Here is a 21,033-nt window from a genome sequence, read left to right on the forward strand (position 1 = left end):
GGCCACTGCATATATAGTCATACCTCTTGTTATGTTCAGTTCAGGTTACGTCTTTTCAGGTTGCGTCTCGCGGCAACCCGGAAGTACTGGAAAGGGTTATTTCCAGGTTTCGCCGCTCGTGCATGCGCAGACGGTCAACATGACGTCACATGCATGCGCAGAAGCGGCGAATCGCAACCCGCGCAGTCGCAGGTTGCATTCTGCTCATGTTGTGAACGGGGCTCCGGGACGGATCCTGTTCGCAACCAGAGGTACCACTGTAGAATCATAGAATTGTAGAGCTGGAAGGGATCTAACCCCCTGCAGTGCAGGAATATGCAGCTCTCCCATACGGGGATCAAACCTGCAACCTTTCCACTGTCAGCACCACACTCTAAGCAACTGAGCTATCCAAGCATGCCTATACACTAGGATAAAGGGTGAACCAGCTACAGTTTGACTTAAGAACCTAAGAAGAGCCCAGCCGGATCAGACCAAAGGCTCGTTTCCCCGAGCAACTTTGTAGGAAGCCAAAAATCAGGACCAGAGCGTAACAGCACTCTCTCACCCATGCTGCCCTGCAACTGTCTCTGAATCTTGGAGGTACTATATAACATCCTGGTACTGTGCCTTAAGCGTGATTTACCAAACCAAGCATGTTCAGGACTGTGTCTACTATTCTTTCACAAACAGTTTAACAGGCTTCAAATCTGCGGCAGTTTTCCTAGAACTGATTTCTCCTAAAAGCACTAGCCTGAATATCAAACTTCCCCACTGTTTTGTGAGAATTTCGTTTACTACAGTGACATCTAGGGATGGTAAAAATAACTACAGTGAAAATAATAAAAGTTACATAGGGGGCGGGGACTCCATATCTGTATGTACACACATCCCAGTGAAACAGCCTCAAATGAAGGTAACAAGTTCATATGTACCCTGATGAAATCTGAATTGGAAGCAACTGCCCAGGGAAGAGATCTTAAGATTAAGATGGAAAGTTTGGAGATAACATCTGTTTTTACAGCATTACGCCCCCGCCCCCCAAAGGAGGTGGGGAGGAAAAATCCATGATAGAAATTATGAGGAAAAGGAGTTGAAAATAGCAATAGTACTGTAATAGCCTCAGACAAACCTATGATGCAGTTACATCTGCATCTCAAAAAAAGAGAGAGAAGACACTGGAGTTGAAAAGGGTGCAGAAAGAGTTTAACCAAAATTACCAGAGTGATGGAGCAAGACTCCTAACTAGGAATGGCTGCAACAGCCTTCACTGAAGCTGGTGCTCTGGGCTACAACTCCCATCAGCCCCACTCCCCATGGCCATGCTTGTGGAAGCTGGTGAGAGCTGTACAATGGATGCTCGGGTCTCAAACATGAACCGTGCAGGACGCACATTTGCAATCCGCAGCGTTCGCAACCTGCAGCGGTGTGTCTGCACACGCACGAGTTGCAATTCGGTGCTTCTGTGCATGTACAAAGCGCGATTTAGTGCTTCTGCGCATGTGCGGCCGCCGAAACCTGGAAGTAACCCGTTCCGGTACTTCCGGGTTTTGGTGGTCCGCAACCTGAAAAAACGCAACCTGAAGCCCCGAGGTATGACTGTAGTCTGAAACATCTGGAAGGCATCGGCTTGTGGGAGGCTAAGATACAAGATCTGGAGTAAAAAGAACCCACTGATGTATCATAACTAAGTAATCACATGCAGAACACACACGCAAATGACTGGCCTCTTTAATTTACAAAAAGGGTGAGGAAGGCAGCATGATTCTGTGCACAGGATAAGGGAAAAAATGTTTTCTGTCTCTTATTAATGCTAGAATGTGGGGTGCTCCGGTGAAGCCCAAAAGCAGGAGATTCAGGAAAGACTGAAGGAAGTACCTCTGTGCAACACACATCATACACATACACACATATAGAACTCATAGGTGGCGGAACTAAAAAGGGATTAGACAAGTTCATGGCAGAGAAAGCCATCAGTGGCTTTTGATATGGTATCAGGACCAGTATCAGCAGCAAGGGAGGGCTACTCCCTTTTGCCCTGCTTATGGGCTTCCAAGGGGCAGCTGATTGGCTGCCATGGGAAACGGGATGCTCCACTCAATAGGCTTCAGTTTGATAAATAGGCTTTCATCCGATAAATTCAGAAGAGCAGCAGCCCTGCTGTACTTTAACCTAGCCTAACCAATAATTTACTAAGAAAGGGTTCCGATTCCTTGGACTTCATTTTTCTAATAGATCCTCTGCACCTCTCATTTGCAGTATTTTTTTCCTCATTAGGATAATCAGACACACCCATGAATACATTCTGGGGCTAAGAATATAATTAGGGACATGGAGCCTCCCCAAAATCATGAGCTGCCTTGCTCCTGCATCCAGAAAAATCCCACGTGAACCTCTACACGGACAAACGAGGAAGAACAATTTGAGGTGTAGCAGCAGACTTTTTTCCCTGAGTGAAGGTGGCTCACGTAAGTTGAGCCTCTCTCTTTTCTTTTCCATACCTAATGGAATAGCCATTGGGATGAGGTGCCCTTCAAGAGCAGCTGAGAGTTCGGAGGTCTCTCTGGTGGGGCTGAAGAGATACTGGAGCTCCTGATGAGAGGCAGATCCTGGAGGTGGCTTCCTAGGACTGCTGCGCAAGTAGGGAGCAGTCTGCGTCCTTGCCGATTTCACTTTCGTACCTGGAAAGAAAGCCCGATAAATTGTGAGTCTCCAGCAGCTCAGTGCAAGAGCATCTGGTGCCAGCTTCAGTCCTTGGCATCTTCAGGGAGGAAGAGAAAAATCTCCTGCTGCAAATCCCGGACAGCCACTGCCATTCCGTGTAGAAATGGTCTGACATGATATAAAGCAGGTTATTTATTTACAGCATTTATACCTCACCCTTGAGTCAAACAGTCTCTTAGAGCAGCGTACAAAAATTAACTCTAAACCTGTCTCCTAGGCTATGAGAAGAGCATGAAGCTTTAGAGCAGTGTTTCCCAAAGTGAGTGAAACTGTCCCCCGGGGGCGCTGGAATGATCCAGGGGGGCAGCAGTAGCCTCTGATGCAATAGGGAGAGCACTGAATAAAAATAAGGGGGTGGCGGAAGCATAAAGAAGATGTTTCATCTGTTGAGTAATGACGCTTAATGCCAGGCTGGGCGCTGTTGCAGGACGGTGGTGAGGGTTTCTTTCTGGACTTGGGTGAACCCTCTTTGGCTTCACCCAGGCCTGAGAAGTGGATTGCAGCTTGCCTGCCTATTTGGCCAATGACAGGCAGGCTGCGGCGCCAGCCCCGCCACTGCGGCAGATTGGACTGAGCTGGCAGGATGTAGGTGGAAATAGAGATACATGAAAGAACACACATTTGTCAATGCATCTTTCTGTTTGTTCGCTTAAAGAAGAAGAAGAAGAAGAAGAGTTTGGATTTGATATCCCACCTTTCACTCCCTTTAAGGAGTCTCAAAGCGGCTAACAACCTCCTTTCCCTTCCTCCCCCACAACAAACACTCTGTGAGGTGAGTGGGGCTGAGAGACTTCAGAGAAGTGTGACTGGCCCAAGGTCACCCAGCAGCTGCATGTGGAGGAGTGGAGACGTGAACCCGGTTCCCCAGATTATGAGACTACCGCTCTTAACCACTACACCACACTGGACGTAGATTTCCAGGGAGGTGCCGAGTACCGTATTTTTCACTCTATAACACGCACCTGACCATAACACGCACATCGTTTTTAGAGGAGGAAAACAAGGGGGAAAAAATTCTGAATGAAACAGTGGATGTATCATTTTTGTGCTTCATGCTGTGGCCACAGACATGTGATCTGATGGTGAATTTGGGGTGACCCAATGCAAAGATCCTGAGGATCCATGCTTTTTAACCACGTTTTTGCAACATTGCAGCCCCAGGCAACAGTGGGTGCGTGATTTTGGGGGGGCAGGCTGTAGCCATGGACATGCTATGTGATCTGATGGTGAATTTGGGGTGACCCAATGCAAAGATCCTGAGAATCCATGTGGATCCATGCTTTTTAACCACATTTTAAGTGGGGAGGGAAGGAAAAACACAGAAGGGACAAGGAGCACGAGAGGGGTGAGCAGAGAAGCAGCTGGCTAAGAAGGCAGGAGAGGGGTTTAACGGGTTAGGGAGGAAACGAAGGCAAAAGTTTCCACCCACCCACCCAAGCCAGCCAGCGCTCCCTCTCTCTCTCTCTCTCTCTCTCTCCCACCTGCATGTTTTCCGGCTGCCTGCGAGTCCCTAGACGCAGCAGCAGCAGCACCGGAGCACGGAGAGGAATTAGAAGGAAGGACGCTCTGCTTTCCCCTCTGCTTGCCTGGAGGGGAGGGGCTTTCCCAAACACAGCAACGAAACAGAAGAGGGTGGGCAGTAAGACCCTGAGGCAGAATGCAGGAAAGCAGCAGCTTCCTTTTTTCAGGTTTGCCTTCTCCGAGACGCGCGATTTGATTTTTGCCTGATTTTTGCCTCCACTCGCACCAGTCGGCTCCAGGGACCACACATTCGCTCAATAACACGCACAGACATTTCCCCTTCCTTTTTAGGAGAAAAAATCTGCGTGTTATAGAGAGAAAAATACGGTAATTGTTTTTTCTGAAAAGGAGGTGCTAGGCCAAATTAGTTTGGGAACCTCTGCTTTAGAGCAAGCTTCAGAGGTCTAAAAATGTAATTTCTCTGGCTGTCACACTGTGATTTACTTTGCATCTGAGCTTAAAGCATGGAGGGCGGTCAGCTTGCCATTCATCCAGCTGTGGGGGGGGGAGCATGCAAAGGGCACAAGCACCACTGGCCCCTGGGCTCAGGCCCTACATGTTAGGAACTGATTCAGTGCCCTGACCTGCCTAAGTGGAACTGCCCTTTCATGGAGCCAAAGGAAGCTTGCTCTTCTGAAATTCTGGGAGAATGGATTTCTCAACCGAGTCTATCAATCCCATAAACATCAAGCCCACGCTAATGAGCCCCACCAACCTGCCACTTACGCCAAGCAATGCCAATGAAACTGCCATGAAGCCTTCTTACAAGATCAAGGAGAAAGAACTTTTAAACAGGAAATGAAGGCAGACCGTTTGAAACACTGGTTTTTAGGGTGCGGGTGGAGAAGGCGTTTTACCTACCCTTAACACTCTCTATCAGTTTAGGTCTTGGAGGCTTTGATTTGGGAGAAGGCGAGTTGAACCTCAGGTAGGGGGATTTCTTAAGTGTGCTCCTGTGACCCTGGTAAATCGGCCGGCCGTATATCTGAGAGAGATAATCTTCATTTCGTGCTCCCGTCCATCTTTTCAGAGGCCCCTGCAAAAAACAGAAAATGACTCTGAAACTTTTTAATAAAAAAGGCAACATGCTGGCAGAGAGAGAGAGAGAGAGAGAGAGAGAGAGAGAGAGAGAGAGTTGGATCTGGATGGCAGAGATTTGGCCTGAAATACCTGATGGGATGGCCTTGGTCAACTTACTCTCTCAACCTAACCACCTCTCAGTGTTGTTGCTAGAATAAAACGGGATTAACTATTCCAAGCATTTCGGAAAAAGGTGGGGTGCAAATGTAGGATACAATTACAGTGGCACCTCGGGTTAAGTATTTAATTCGTTCCGGAGGTCCGTACTTAACCTGAAACTGTTCTTAACCTGAAGCACCACTTTAGCTAATGGGGCCTTCTGCTGCTGCCGCGCCGCCGGAGCACGATTTCTGTTCTCATCCTGAAGCAAAGTTCTTAACCTGAAGCACTATTTCTGGGTTAGCTGAGTCTGTAACCTGAAGCATTTGTAACCTGAAGCGTATGTAACCCGAGGTACCACTGTACTGCTATTTATTTGTGCAGCACCATTGGCAGACATAGTGCTTGAGCAAAAGGGCACCAGCAAATGATACAAGCGATGCTGCATTTGTTTATAGGGATTTATACCTAGATCTTCAACAAAGCTCTCAGGGTAGCTTATGCCACCAGTGGCTTTGTACTTGGCGTTGCCTGGGAATTAAAAGAAAGCAAACAAAAAACCCCAGCGCATTTCTGAAATCGGTGATTAAAATCAGTGCAGGTTCAAAAGGTTCAGCCTGCCACCTTGATCCAAAAGCAACCATCATGCAAATTTGGTTACAACAACTTACCGTATTTTTTGCTCTATAAGACTCACTTTTTCCTTCCTAAAAAGTAAGGGGAAATGTGTGTGCGTCTTACGGAGCGAATGCAGGCTGCGCAGCTATCCCAGAAGCCAGAACAGCAAGAGGGATTGCTGCTTTCGCTGCACAGCGATCCCTCTTGCTGTTCTGGCTTCTGAGATTCAGAATATGTTTTTTCTTGTTTTCCTCCTCCAAAAACTAGGTGTGTCTTATGATCTGGTGCGTCTTATAGAGCGAAAAATACGGTAAGAGGTATCCAAATGCATAACCAAAAAAGAAAAACTCGGCTATATGAGAATCCAGACCTGGAGAATGTGTTCCACAACCCAAGGTCCCTGAAATCAGTTGCCCTGAGCTACGGCAGGGAAAATATACTATTTATTTATTTTTTAGAGAGAGAGAGGAGAGCATAATTTCTAGCATTTATACTATGGTTGGTCCAAACCTCGGTCCATGGAAGTTGCTGAGGAGAGCTAAGAATCCCTGACTGTTCCCAAACTCTTCAGTCTCACCTTATCTGCTAGCACTGGAGTGGGCTTTGCTGCAGGCAAATGCCTTTTAGTTGGGATTCCCGTGGGGTACTGAGATTTTGCATGTGTTTCTCTGCTGGCTTTCATTGTCTTGACAGCCCGTTGTGCCTCGAGGACATCATTCCTTGCCATTTCATCCTAAAGGCAAAATGTAAAAGCAGCTGGTAAGGTTAAAGGACAGCAAGGGAGCAGCTTTCGACCAAAATCACTGATGGACTCTTTCAACTATCTGGCCTTCTATTTTGTAACGACATGCACTTTCTCTTTTGTATAATTTCCCCTTCAATATAGCTTTTAAAAATATGAAGACTTAAGTATCAATAGGTGGTTCTTAAAAGCCATACCTGGATTTCCATGCTGATTGTCTTAATCCACTCATCTACAGACTTTCTGATTCGTATCTCTTCTAGGACATCTCTAGATGAGAGAAGGAAGTGATCTAATTTAGGATGGGTTTTTTTTGTTTTTTTTACTTGCATCTAGTGAACAAAACTAAAAACTTTGAAACCACCAAGCTTGCCTAATACAGTATTTGCTGCTGGCATTTAGGTATATCAACACAGGATTAAAAATAACTGCCACAGAGCTCTACCTGTCTGCTGTCAACTCGTCAATGAAGGCGTGCAAAGCATTCCCATCCTTGGCACGGATAATGGCTTCCAGGTTTTCTTCAAGGAGCTTCTTGTTCTTGCGCACTGCTCTCAGGATCTTTTCAGCATCCCTCAGTATGGATTTGGAAGCCATGGTTGTCTGAAGAATGGCTGACTTCGAAAGCTCCTGGAGTTCTGGAAGGCTTGGGGCAACAGGGTATTTTTGCTACAATCCAAACAAAATGGGATCAGAGCTTCAAATCTTCAGGACTGTCCTCAATGCTGATCAGCCAGATACCCTGATAAGGTCAGCAGTGCTTAATGGAAGCAACTGCCCTCCGTTTGACACCAGTATTGTCAACTCCAGTTAAAACCAAAACAAAGCCTTGGGTATTATTTTGGGGAGACTGGAGGGACATCGCTATGCCTGACAACAAATCCTAATTATTGGATTCTTTTGCCCCATCTTTTTGTGCCTGCCAAACAGCCGTGTCACACATATTTTATTCTCTTGGTAAGTATGCTGTTTATAGGGACGCGGGTGGCGCTGTGGGTAAAACCTCAGTGCCTAGGACTTGCTGATCGTAAGGTCGGTGGTTCGAATCCCCGCGGCGGGGTGAGCTCCCGTCGTTCGGTCCCAGCTCCTGCCCACCTAGCAGTTCGAAAGCACTCTTAAGTGCAATTAGATAAATAGGGACCGCTTTAAAGCGGGAAGGTAAACGGCGTTTCCATGTGCTGCGCTGGTGCTGGCTCGCCAGCTGCAGCTTCGTCACGCTGGCCACATGACCCGGAAGTGTCTTCGGACGGCGCCGGCTCACGGCCTCTTGAGCGAGATGAGCGCGCAACCCTGGAGTCGGACACGACTGGCCCATACGGGCAGGGGTACCTTTACCTTTACCTAAGTATGCTGTTTTAAATGTGCATTTCATATTTGGCTTCACTTAGCAATATTGTCGTTTGAAATGTTTAAGATTTTGTTTTTGTTAACTTTGTTTGTGTTAAATATGTATTCTGTAATTAACCTTTGTAATGTTTTATTTTGAAATCTTTGAAATTGTATTTTGGTTTCCTGTTAATTGTGTTGCTTTGACTGTGTACTTTATATTTGACTTTTTTCGGAAATGTTTGATTCTGCATTGTTTTATTGACGTTTAATATGCTGTGAACCGCTTTGAGATTTTTCTTAAAAATATAAAGCGGTATAGAAATGAAATAAAATAATAATAATAATAATAATAATAATTTACTTTTTCATTTATTGCCGATTCAAACATCCTGGAAAACAGCCACAAAACCGGAAATTTTCATTGTATGAAGATCACTGTGTACACCCGTCTTCTGCAATCTTGTGCATTCCTGACCACACAGCCATGATGGTGGAAGTCCCAAATAGGAACCACCCCTTTCTTTCCTTTCCTTTCTGTAATGGTTCTAGGGGGTTGCTTGTGCGTAAATCGGCGCCACACCTGGGTGGGTTGCCTGAGTGAACCCTTTCTGTCTGGACAGCCACTCGCCCGTGGCTGTCTCAGTCGCTGGCAGAATCCGTCAGTGGGCGTTTCTTGAACTTCTTCCAGCATAAAAGTTCTTTGACGCCTACTCTCCCTGCGCGGAAGCCTTCTGCGCAGGGAGGGTGTGGGCATCGGAGGACCCGTGCTCTCCCCGCTGGTCCCCGGCGAGGAGTCTTGGAGCCACCTCGCCGATTCCCCCATCTGCCCCCCTTCTCCACTGGTGCTATGCTGATTTCCTTCCCCAGAAGATGTGCTGCTTCTCTCCCTCCCGGGACGCTCTCCGGAATCCCTCTGGAGCCCTCCCTCTCCCTCTGGCTCCGAGGGCAGTTCCCTGACACATTCCTTTCCTTTCCTTCCCTTCCCTTCCCACTCTTCCTCCAAGGAGATCAGGGTGGTGCACATGGCTCTCCACCCTTTCCATTTTATCCACATAATCACCCTGTGAGGGTTGGCTAGGCTAAATAAGGTTACTAAAATAATTGTAAGCATGAAATATAATAACCACTATAAAGACAACATGGCAGAAATTTAGAAGCAGCACAAAAAGCCTTCAGCCCAGGATCTGGGGAGATGAGGTCTTTGCCTGGTGCCAGGGACACAGCTCTTGTGGGGACCAGGAAAGCATTCCGCAGACACGGCACCCCAATCACCACCCACCACAGTTGTGGGAACCTGTAGAAGCACCTCCGATGATGACGGCCACAGCGAACAGACAGACTGATGTGGAGGCAGGCGATCCTTCTGTCGGGTGACGTCTCTGTAGTGCGAGGTTGCCTACAAATTAAAAGGAGAAAGTGTGGCCCTTTGACTCCCAAGGCAATCTGCACAAGTAAATAAAACTACTCGGCCATGCAATACGTGTCTGCAACAGGCCAACGCCATTTGCGGTAGGAGAACCCACCCACCCCACCCCCAGCTTCCAAGCCCTTTTGGAGAATCTTAGTTCTCATGGTATAGGGAACTGGTACACAAGTTTCAAGAGAGGTGGTGGGAGCTTCATAGCACTGCATTGCTGCCAGGCCCTATACAAACTACAGAACAGGAACATTTAAATGCCTGTAGTTTTACTGAAGGTGCACCCAGGCTGTTGCAGTCTGGCAACCGGCTAGCTTGCCGCTAGTGCATGAAGCCAGATGGAGCCACAGACCAGGAGTGCCGATGGCTTCAAAAACGGAATGAACTACGTGGCAATGAATGCCTGGCAGATGCAAGCATCAGGTCTGCCTTTCTAGTTGTACATGGTCCAGCCCTGCTTTTAAAACCCCACTTTTAAGGTTATGGCAGAATCAAGGTAGGCAGCTGGGTGCTATGGTTTTTAGTGATTTCATTGCTCACACGTCCTGCAGTCGAATGTTTAAAGGAGCCTTTCGCCAACCCTCCAGAAATTATGGACTACAACCTTCATCAGCCCCAGGGTTGTATGTAGACCAAAACCTCTGGGGACCAGCAGGTTGCCGTAAACTGGATTAGAGGTATTTGATTTTAGGGTATTTTATTGCTCCAAGGCATTGTCTCCATAATTTAAAAACAAACAAATTGACGCAGAACCTTCATAATACTATTCATGTCCGACTTCCACTCCTTTGCATCCTGTAAGGCAAGCGGGGAGAAAGAATCTGTTACACTTAAGATAAAGTTCCTTACACAGATATAAAGTACAATATACCAGAATTCATCATGCGAAAGGCTGGGCTGGATGAATCCCTAGCCGGAATTAAGATTGCTGGAAGAAATATCAACAACCTCAGATATGCAGATGACACAACCTTGATGGCAGAAAGCGAGGAGGAATTAAAAAACCTTTTATTGAGGGTGAAAGAGGAGAGCACAAAATATGGTCTGAAGCTCAACATCAAAAAAACGAAGATCATGGCCACTGGTCCCATCACCTCCTGGCAAATAGAAGGGGAGGAAATGGAAGCAGTGAGAGATTTTACTTTCTTGGGTTCCATGATCACTGCAGATGGTGACAGCAGCCACGAAATTAAGAGACGCCTGCTTCTTGGGAGGAAAGCAATGGCAAACCTAGATAGCATTTTAAAAAGTAGAGACATCACCTTGCCAACAAAGGTCCGTATAGTAAAAGCTATGGTTTTCCCAGTAGTGATGTATGGAAGTGAGAGCTGGACCATAAAGAAGGCTGATCGCCGAAGAATTGACGCTTTTGAATTATGGTGCTGGAGGAGACTCTTGAGAGTCCCATGGACTGCAAGAAGATCAAACGCATCCATTCTTAAGGAAATCAGCCCTGAGTGCTCACTGGAAGGACAGATCGTGAAGCTGAGGCTCCAATACTTTGGCCACCTCATGAGAAGAGAAGACTCACTGGAAAAGACCCTGATGTTGGGAAAGATGGAGGGCACAAGGAGAAGGGGACGACAGAGGACGAGATGGTTAGACAGTGTTCTCGAAGCTACAAACATGAATCTGACCAAACTGCGGGTGGCAGTGGAAGACAGAAGTGCCTGGCGTGCTCTGGTCCATGGGGTCACGAAGAGTCGGACACGACTGAACGACTAAACAACAACATACCAGAATCATGAGGCATCTTAAAGGCTAACAGATTTATTATGACATGAGTTTGTACAGACTCAAGCCCACTTTGTCAGATGCTTGACGTGATGATGGGCTAAGCTGTTTTTGCTGCAAGAGACGAGCGCAGCAACTTGTCTGGAAAGAAAGTATGCTAGAACTCTCAGTTAAAATCTCACTAAGGCTATCTGTATGGAGTTCTAATATGCACTTGTGTCTTCCTACTGTAGGCCATAATATCACCACCACCTCTGTGACCCCAAGTAATGCCCTTATTCATCACGCTAGAAGGCCTAATTTTATCATGTGTTGGGAGAGAGAAAATGTTCTCTTCTTGATTCCGTCCTTTAGGTTACCCTCCATGCCCACCAAAGTTCAACTCGACAGGACAGCTGAACAGTTACGAAAGCCTATTGTACTGCAATAAAATGTGGATTCCACATTTAATAATTAACAATGCCTCCGCAACCCAGGAAAGAAGCAAAAGGAGCTTGGGGCAGGAGTGCACTCAGGCTATTTCACATTGCTCCCTCACAACAGTGCTGTATGGCTCCAAAGAACTACATAGGCTAGCAGAGTGCTGACACCAGGTGCCCCCGGCCCAAATTCAACACTACACTGAATGTGCAGTGAAACATCCACTTTCCTCCAGAAGGCAAGCCCTCTCTCCTAAACCCCAAGTAGCAAAGACTGCTTTTAAGCCAACATGCATCAGTAGTTGTAAGGCGCTCACTGAATTACAGCCATTGCATGCCATTTGCATTATTTATTCTGCTTACATAGAATCATAGAGTTGGAAGAGACCACAAGGGCCATCGAGTCCAACCCCCTGCCAAGCAGGAAACACCATCAGAGCACTCCTGACATATGGTTGTCAAGCCTCTGCTTAAAGACCTCCAAAGAAGGAGACTCCACCACACTCCTTGGCAGCAAATTCCACTGTCAAACAGCTCTTACTGTCAGGAAGTTCTTCCTAATGTTTAGGTGGAATCTTCTTTCTTGTAGTTTGGATCCATTGCTCCATGTCCGCTTCTCTGGAGCAGCAGAAAACAACCTTTCTCCCTCCTCTATGTGACATCCTTTTATATATTTGAACATGGCTATCATATCACCCCTTAACCTCCTCTTCTCCAGGCTAAACATGCCCAGCTCCCTTAGCCGTTCCTCATAAGGCATCGTTTCCAGGCCTTTGACCATTTTGGTTGCCCTCCTCTGGACACGTTCCAGTTTGTCAGTGTCCTTCTTGAACTGTGGTGCCCAGAACTGGACACAGTACTCCAGGTGAGAAGAGTCTGAAAAATGGATTTCCTCGCTGCTACATTTTCATTTGCAGAAACCACCTCTGCAAGTTCAAATTTCAGGCTCCTGCTTGCAAGTATTTCAACTTCTCCCACTATTAAGTTGTTAAGTTGTTGTTAAGCAGCTGGAGGAGAGGACAGAGGGTGAAGAAAGAGCTGTGAGTGGAGAAGAGCCCTCTTCCCATCCTTTGGACCCCCTGGCAAACTCAGCAAACCTGCTGCACCTGGAACTGGGTGGAGAGAGGGCAGCTGAATGGGACACAGGTGTGGGCAGCCGGAGGAAAGACCATGCATCTTGGGCCTGCCCAGAACAAGCAAGACTAGAATGAGAGACTAGGGCGATATCTGCTGTTTGTAGGATCTCTTCTCATTGTGGGACTTTAGTGAGTGAGCTGAGAGTTTGTTTGGACCTGGAGTTAGAACCCGGAGGCTGAGAGGGAAGTAGTGTCAGAAGGAAAGTGAATTGATTTATATATATTAGTATCTTTGTATTAATTTAACATTTCTACATGTGACTGTATTTTTTGTAGTATTTAGGCTGGCTGATGTTGCTTCAGTTTTTTGTACACCGCTTAGAGATAGTTAAAGCTATGGTTTTCCCAGTAGTGATGTATGGAAGTAAGAGCTGGACCATAAAGAAGGCCGATTGCTGAAGAATGGATGCTTTTGAATTCTGGTGCTGGAGGAGACTCTTGAGAGTCCCATGGACTGCAAGAAGATCCAACCTATCCATTCTGAAGGAAATCAGCCCTGAGTGCTCACTGGAAGGACAGATCCTGAAGCTGAGGCTCCAATACTTTGGCCACCTCATGAGAAGAGAAGACTCCCTGGAAAAGACCCTGATGTTGGGAAAGATGGAGGGCACAAGGAGAAGGGGACGACAGAGGACGAGATGGTTGGACAGTGTTCTCGAAGCTACCAGCATGAGTTTGACTAAACTGCGGGAGGCAGTGGAATACAGGAGTGCCTGGCATGCTCCATGGGGTCACGAAGAGTCGGACACGGCTAAATGGCTAAACAACAACAAGCAGCAGCACAGAAATTAACTAGTCAATCAATCAATAATCAATCAAGTTATTTCAGCAGCCTGGTCATATTTTGCTTTACCTGCAAGATGTCATGCATGTCCCGTTTCAGTTGCCCGAGATCGTGAAGCACTGCATCTGCTTTCTTAACTGTTCTCTCAACTGGATTGTGATCTTGAAGCGTGCTTTTAGATGCAGGGAAGGGCTCAGTCTGCTGAATGTTCGATCTGCTACAAAGAATTATTTCAGAGTTCTCAGCACTCCTGCATTTCTTCTTATGAGACTGTCTAGACTACAGGCAAGTGCTGAATCAAGGCTGAAGGAACCAGCAATTGGCCTTCACCACCTACTACTGAGAATCAGGGAAAATCCCAACCAAAGTGTGGGTGTTTATGAATCAAGTTACACAACTCTGGAGAGGGACACACATTCCTATAAGAACAAAAAAGTCCAGAAAGGCAAGGAAACAGATGCTTAAGCAAAGCCATGTTATTGGCCACCAAAGCTGCCATATGTTGGCAGAGCTGGTGTGGGTAAAAACTATTTTTTTTTACCCAATTTGCTACTTAGCCCTTTTATTTTATTTATTATATATATGGCCCTTCATCATGAGGTTTCAGGGTGGTTCACAAGACAAAAGTTTTACCCAATTTGAGAATTTCACACTTCTCCATCACTTAAAACAAACACAAGACAATAAAATAGCCATTATCCAAGGTAAATAAAGCAAAACACCTGACCACTGGATGGGAACTGAGAACAAATGTTTACCCCAGGTTTTGCTTGTATGCACTGGTTAACGGATGCAGACACAGCATCACATCTTGTAACGGGAAACTCAGGTGGTGAGTGGATTGTAGCCAAACAAGGCCCACTGAGAAGTAAGAGGAAGTATCAGCATGCTTGGGGTTACCCCAAGATTTGCAGAAGTAGTTTAAAAAAAACAAACCCCTAAGGGGGCAGGGCAGCCCTCTCAACAGTCGAATGAGGACTGAGCCTGCTCAGCAGCCATGGACTGTTGACTGTCACCTGGAAAAGGAAAATAGAAGGAGGTGCAAGGGGGTGGAAAGAGGACAAAAAAGCCCTGCTAGGATCAAACGATGGGGGAAATCATACAAGTGCTCCTTTTAGGAGGGAGTATACACAACCACTTTTTCCTGCGGGTTCCACTTGTCTGATTCTAATTCAGTAGTTCAGGCTAGGTACAAAAGAGGTGGACAAAGTTCAAGGGTCAGTTGCCCTGTTTAGCACAGTTAAGCTCAAACACAGTATGCAAGTGTACTTTTCAACCTCATGCCTATGCAAACAAGGCTTTTAAAGAAGACAGTCTCTTCCATGAAACACACGTCTCAAGCATGTACAGAGTTCAGCTAGGAATTATGGGAGCAGTGTTATATAAATCACCAAAAATGGAAACCCCTTGATTTTCTATTATTTCCGTTATTTGAACAGAGATTAGGATATCGCTGCAGGTCAAATTTAGTTTCTAGGATATCAAATATCTACAAGCTGTTCGCTTTTTAACAAGGGAGATGCTTACTGCTCTCTTCCAAAACACCACGGCATCACATTGTCACTTCTGGGGTCGTTCCAAGAAGATGCACTCTGGCTTAATGGGGTTTCTTGAGAATTCAAGATGTGCTCTAGAAGTCTCCCTCCACCTAGATGAGAAAAAAGAGCATGCCATATTATAGCAGAATAGGGCAGAGTATAGTGTGTGCGCACGTTCAAGTGTGTGTGTGTGTGTGTGCCCACACAGAGACACATATATGGGATAGTTACATTCCTGGTTTCCTTCCCAGAACGAATAGCATTTATGTATTTATAAATTATATCTATGCATATGCGTGAGCAGACATCATATACTGCCCACTGATTTTTAAAGGTAGGCGTGTAGCAAATTGGCTGTAATAATGTTACTTGTCTGAGCATTAGTAAAATACTGACGCAACATGATGAATACTAGAGAATTGTAAAATTCACATATGGGTTTGTAAATAATAATAATAATAATAATTTATTTATACCCCGCCCTTCCCGGTTCAGAAAACTGGGCTCAGGGCAACTAGCAACAAATTTAAAACACTCAATTGATGCAACAAAAAACAGCATAAAATACAGTATAAAACATGAGTAACAAATTAAAAAATTTAAAATAAATTTAGGGGGGAAATCCATCCAATAAACATTAGATGATCACCAGGGCTAGCTGGCTAAATTAGTCCTTTTTGGGCCAGCGAGGAGACCAGGGGAGAATTAGCTGTGGGGTCTCATAGTGGGTGATCTTCATAAAAGGGGGAGGGGGAGGGAAGAGAAGAGAAGGGAAATAAAAGATCAGGCTGAATTAAAAGTAAAGGCGAGGCGGAATAGCTCTGTCTTACAGGCCCTGCGGAAGGAAGTTAAATCCTGCAGGGCCCTGGTCTCATGGGACAGAGCATTCCACCAGGTCGGAGCCATCACTGAGAAGGCCCTGGCCCTGGTGGAGGATAATCTGACTTCCTTAGGGCCCAGCACCTCTAAACAATGATTATTCATGGACCTTAAGGTCCTCTGCAGGGCAGACCAGGAGTGACAGTTCCGTAAATACGAGGGCCCTAAGCCACAAAGGGCTTTAAAGGTCAAAACCAACACCTTAAACCTGACCTGATACTCTTTTTGAGCTGTAATGGACAAGCTGGAAGGCTTATTTAGAATAAAAGCCTAATACACATTCAAAGAGTGTGAAATGCTTGAAAACTGTGAAGTCTCGAGTGGTGCTGATAAAAAACAACAATACAGTGGTGCCTCGCAAGACGAAAAGAATCCGTTCCGCGAGTCTCTTCGTCTTGCGGTTTTTTCGTCTTGCGAAGCAACCCCATTAGCGGATTAGCGCTATTAGCGCTATTAGCAGTTTAAGGGCTATTAACGGCTATTAAAGGCTTAAGGGATTAGCGGATTAGCTGCTAAAAGGCTATTAGCAGCTTAGTGCTTTAGAAAAAGGGGTTGGGGAGCGAAAAAACCCCTCAAAAATCGCAAGACATTTTGATCTTGCGAAGCAAGCCCATAGAGAAATTCGTCCTGCGAAGCACCTCTGAGAACGGAAAACCCTTTCGTCTTGCGGGTTTTCCGTCTTGCGAGGCATTTGTCTTGCGGGGCACCACTGTACATCTAATGCCAGCCAGAGCACTGTTGATGTAGGTGAGAAGAGTCATGGTTGTGGGGAAACAGCAAGTGGGCAGATCCACATCAATAATGAGAAAGAGAAGCTTTGAAGCTTCCTGGAGCTCACCCAAAGTTCTTCCACAAGTTGACTGTTGCACATTTTCTTTTTCTCCAACCGGTTGTTCTCTCTTTGCCAGTTTCTGTGAGATTTTAGTATCTTTAGATACCGGCACAGGAGCGTATCTGCGTGGTGCTGGTGTCTTCTGCGAACTAATACCGCGGCTTTCATGTTTCCGGGAACATGCTGGAATGTGGGAAGATAGGTTTGCCCAATTAGAAAAAAGCATATTAAAGAGAGTGAACAGTGAAAAGCAAATCACCAGAATCATGCCAGGGGTTAAAATAACCTCCTTAAGATCAACAGTCTCAACTTCTCAGATAAAGAGAACACACATTTTGCAAAACAGAGCTGGATATCTGGAAGGAAGCAAGTGGCAGATTATAGTCATGCCCATCTGTTTCGTAAGTACTTAAAACACATGTCATGAGCTACAATACGTGCTTGGTGACTGCTCCAGAGTTATGGACTTGTGGAGATCTGCCCAAACCTGAACATGTTTCAGAAGCGATCTTTCAATTTAAGAAACCTTTCAGTAGTCAGTAGAAACCAACAGAGGGAAGTGGGGATGAAAGAAAGAGATTGCTGGCAGATGAGGCTGATGGACTACATGGAAATGGCGGAAATGACTGGCAGAATCCGAGACCAGGAAGAAGAGTTGATGGAAGAAGATTTCAAAAAAATTAAAGTATATTTACAGAAATATTGCAAAATTAATGAATGTTAGAAGAATAATGGAATGAAGCTATATGGGTTTAGCAGAAATGTTATAAAGAATTAAGCAAAAACTGATTGTTAATGGGTTGAAGTGGAAAATTTAATGTTAGATTGTGTTAAGATAAACTATGGAACAAAAAAACAAAAAAAAAATTGAGAAAGAGGGAAGGGATTTGCTGATTTAACTAATTTGAACTAGAATACAAAAAAGGGAGGTGTGAGGAAGTCGAGGAAATAAGTAAATGAAAGATAAGATATGGAAATTGGATGTGTTTTTAAATGTGTTGGGTTTTTTTTCTTGTCGTTTTGATGTATTGTTTTTTCTTTTTTCTTTCTTTTTTCCTTTTTATTTTTGCTGTTAAAGTTTTTACTTGTATACTTTTTTTCCCTGTAACTATAAAACTTTTAATAAATATCTTTTAAAAAAGAAAGAAAGAGATTGCTTAAGTTATGCCCTTTTGTCTCTCCTGTCTTCCAGCTGGGACATTTACCGTAACCTATTCACAGGCAGAATATTCACAATTCACTATTCTGTTTGTACTAGAACCCAGCTACTATTCAGTAGCCGCAGCTACACAAACCTCTCCATTGCTTTTTTCACTACTATGCATTTCAACACAGGGACTCTGATCCAGAAGTCACAGCAACCCTTGGTTAAGGAGGCATAAGCATTGAGATGTCTCAACTGAAAAACCGTCATTTATGATTGCTGGCAAACCACAAACTGCGATCTGAAGTAGGTTTGGTATTAGGATCGTGGCCATTGCTCTGCCACCATAGGCTGCTACACCATGACGTGAATCTGAGAAGACAATCATGGTTTAGCCATTCCATGGCTGGAAGCTCACATCATAGTTTGGGTTCTGAACTATGATTAATTTTAACCATGTTTTGGTGTGGTCTTAACTGAGCTGAACAGGCCTCTAAAGGCAATACAGTGGTGCCCCGCAAGACGAATGCCTCGCAAGACGGAAAACCTGCTAGACGAAAGGGTTTTCCATTTTGGAGGTGCTTCGCAAAACAAATTTGCTATGGGCTTGCTTCGCAAGACGAAAATGTCTTGCGATTCCTGGGGGGTTTTTTCCGCTTCTCACCCCCTTTTTCTAAGGCACTAAGCTACTAATAGCCTTTTAGCAGCTAATCCGCTAATCCCTTAAGCCTTTAATAGCCGCTAATAGCTGCTAAACCGCTAATAGCGCTAATCCGCTAATGGGGTTGCTTCGCAAGACGAAAAAACCGCTAGACGAAGAGACTCACGGAACGGATTATTTTCGTCTTGCGAGGCACCACTGTAATTAGTTTTGCCATTATTGCTTTGGGGCATTAAGCAATCCTAATCTCATGCCTGGTCTACCTTTTATGGAGTCTTAAATTGAAGATGACAAGAGCTAGAAAACACACAATTTTAACTGAATTTTAACTGCTTTGCAGTTCTATATGAATCAGAGCAACCCAATGCCTCTCACCTTGTGCAGGTATGGCGTTGGAAGGGAAAAAACCATGCTGGTGAGCAGAGATAGGGTCAGTAAGAGGCTTGCCTGCATTCATGGCATGTGTTGCCGTTCTTTTGGAAGCTGCTGTGTTGACATCTTGGAAGCCACCCGAGTTCAGTGCAGAGCTAATCAAACGGGACTAGGAGAAAGAGGTTTCAGTTCAAACACAGGAATAGCTTGGCAAGAACTTCCGTGCACACAAAAAACAGTATCAGTTGCAGAGAAAATATCATAAATACTCGCCTGTAGCTCAGGGGCTCTGCCCACCTCTATGGGCTGCCCACATGGCCTCCAGCTTAGCCCTAGACTCCAAAGACCTCCCTCCCTTTATCCAAGGGTCTTCTTGGAAACAGTTCCCCATTTGCGGAATGTCTTCCCTGGTGAGGTGCCTTTTGTTTACCACATTGACATTCAAGAGGAATTTTTAAACATCCCTGTTCATCCAGCCATTTGATGGGTCAAAGGTACCGTTCCTGGAAATCCTGAGAATATTAGTTGCGAGGAAATTCGACCAATTCCAAATGTTTCATTTATTTATTTATAATGTGCTGTTGGTCTGTTATGCTGCTTGGCACCCCAGACTCCTTTGGGAGGAAGGTCAAGAAGTTTATTTATTAAGGGTTGCAAGGATTTCTCTTTGCATAAGGGAACATTCTCCCCCTCTGCTTCCTCACCCCATATCTGTTCTGGGGGTACCCTCCCCCAACCCTATGGAGCATATACAGGAACAGTGTGTCTCCTCCTAAGGGTGCCATTCTGTGTGTTTTTGTGGGTTGGATCTTGAGAAGAGCGTGCAGAAGTGGGCTGGCAAAAGCTGCTTCCCCCCTTCCCCACCAGAGCCTGCTGAATCGGGTGGGACCAGCTAAGGTGGCCTCCACCAGGCCTTTGGGGTTCAGTCTGATTCTTTTCTTTCTGTATAAGAACAAGCATTAAAGAGGCCTCCTAGCCCGCTCACAGGTCCTTTATAAGACCAGTGGTACCAGTTGGCTCTGGAGAATATTAACCACTCTCAATTTTACCCATGGACCGCCATCTGTCCAGATTTTGCTCTGAACTACTGTATTTTTCGCTCTATAAGATGCACCAGACCACAAGACGCACCTAGTTTTTGGAGGAGGAAAACAAGAAAAAAAAATTCTGAATCTCAGAAGCCAGAACAGCAAGTGGGATCACTGCGCAGTGAAAGCAGCAATCCCTCTTGCTGTTCTGGCTTCTGTGATAGCTGCGCAGCCTGCATTCGCTCCATAAGACGCACACACATTTCCCCTTACTTTTTAGGAGGGAAAAAGTGAGTCTTATAGAGCAAAAAATACGGTAATTTCAAGATGTATTTTAACTAATTGATTGCCTGTTTTTATGTTCTTATGCTCTTTGTATGCTGTCTTAGTTTCATGATGTTAGCCGCCCTGAGCCCGGCTCCGGCTGGGGTACAAATAAAACAATAATAATAATGATGATGATGCCAGTACCTGAATATTCATTTGCTGCTGCTGCAAATTTTCCAGATGCTGAATTCGCTGTTCCATGAACTGATTCATCTGCTTTTCAAGTTCGCCGACTCTCTGGTGGCAAGGGGGCCCCTCAAGCTGTTGAGCCTTCAAGATGGCTTGCTGGTCTGCAACACGCTGCAGCTGTTTGTCTGTCTCCTGCAACTTGGTAAGCATTTCGGACACAGAGCTCACTTTTGCTTCCAAGTCGCTCTGGACCTGGAGGGAAAGATGCAAGCCAATAAGTTGTGAAGGCCAGAACTTCTCTCCCCCAAGCCTAGATGGTTGTCCTTGGGCTGCAAGAAAAGCTGCCCTTTAACATGGCTGAGTCTGGTCCAAGGAACTGGAGGGCTACCCTCCAATTTCTAAGCGGTCTGTTTGGTAAAAAGGGAATTCAGGTTTTCTGAAAACAAGATCTAAATTCTATTTCCAGCACACACACATGCATGCACCTTTCAACACCCCCCCCACACCCCCAAGAAAAAATCTTGGAGGGTTTAGTTTCTAC

At 45.5% G+C, this 21,033-nt stretch overlaps 1 protein-coding gene across 11 annotated transcripts in view; it reads right to left on the bottom strand.

Moving 5' to 3' along the window:
• The window catches only part of KIAA0586, a 75,437-nt gene that overhangs the window by 45,351 nt on the left and 9,053 nt on the right, over positions 1-21,033 (bottom strand). For 2 of the 11 annotated variants that reach the window (XM_083433551.1, XM_083433550.1), the window contains exons 7-18: positions 20,508-20,744; positions 19,012-19,177; positions 16,838-17,014; positions 15,110-15,230; positions 13,652-13,754; positions 10,263-10,304; positions 9,399-9,488; positions 7,209-7,432; positions 6,961-7,033; positions 6,599-6,754; positions 5,086-5,260; positions 2,481-2,660 (exon numbers count right to left, since the gene is read on the bottom strand). In XM_083433551.1, the coding sequence (XP_083289677.1) occupies positions 2,481-2,660; positions 5,086-5,260; positions 6,599-6,754; positions 6,961-7,033; positions 7,209-7,432; positions 9,399-9,488; positions 10,263-10,304; positions 13,652-13,754; positions 15,110-15,230; positions 16,838-17,014; positions 19,012-19,177; positions 20,508-20,744 (1,744 nt within the window). Of the gene's footprint in view, positions 1-2,480; positions 2,661-5,085; positions 5,261-6,598; positions 6,755-6,960; positions 7,034-7,208; positions 7,433-9,371; positions 9,489-10,262; positions 10,305-13,651; positions 13,803-15,109; positions 15,231-16,837; positions 17,015-19,011; positions 19,178-20,507; positions 20,745-21,033 lie in introns of all 11 variants that reach the window. The other 9 variants (XM_083433558.1, XM_083433557.1, XM_083433554.1 and 6 more) reach the window with 6 other exon arrangements.

This window comes from Podarcis tiliguerta (genome assembly GCF_965153285.1).
Source record: "Podarcis tiliguerta genome assembly, chromosome: 1".
NCBI lineage: Eukaryota > Metazoa > Chordata > Lepidosauria > Squamata > Lacertidae > Podarcis > Podarcis tiliguerta.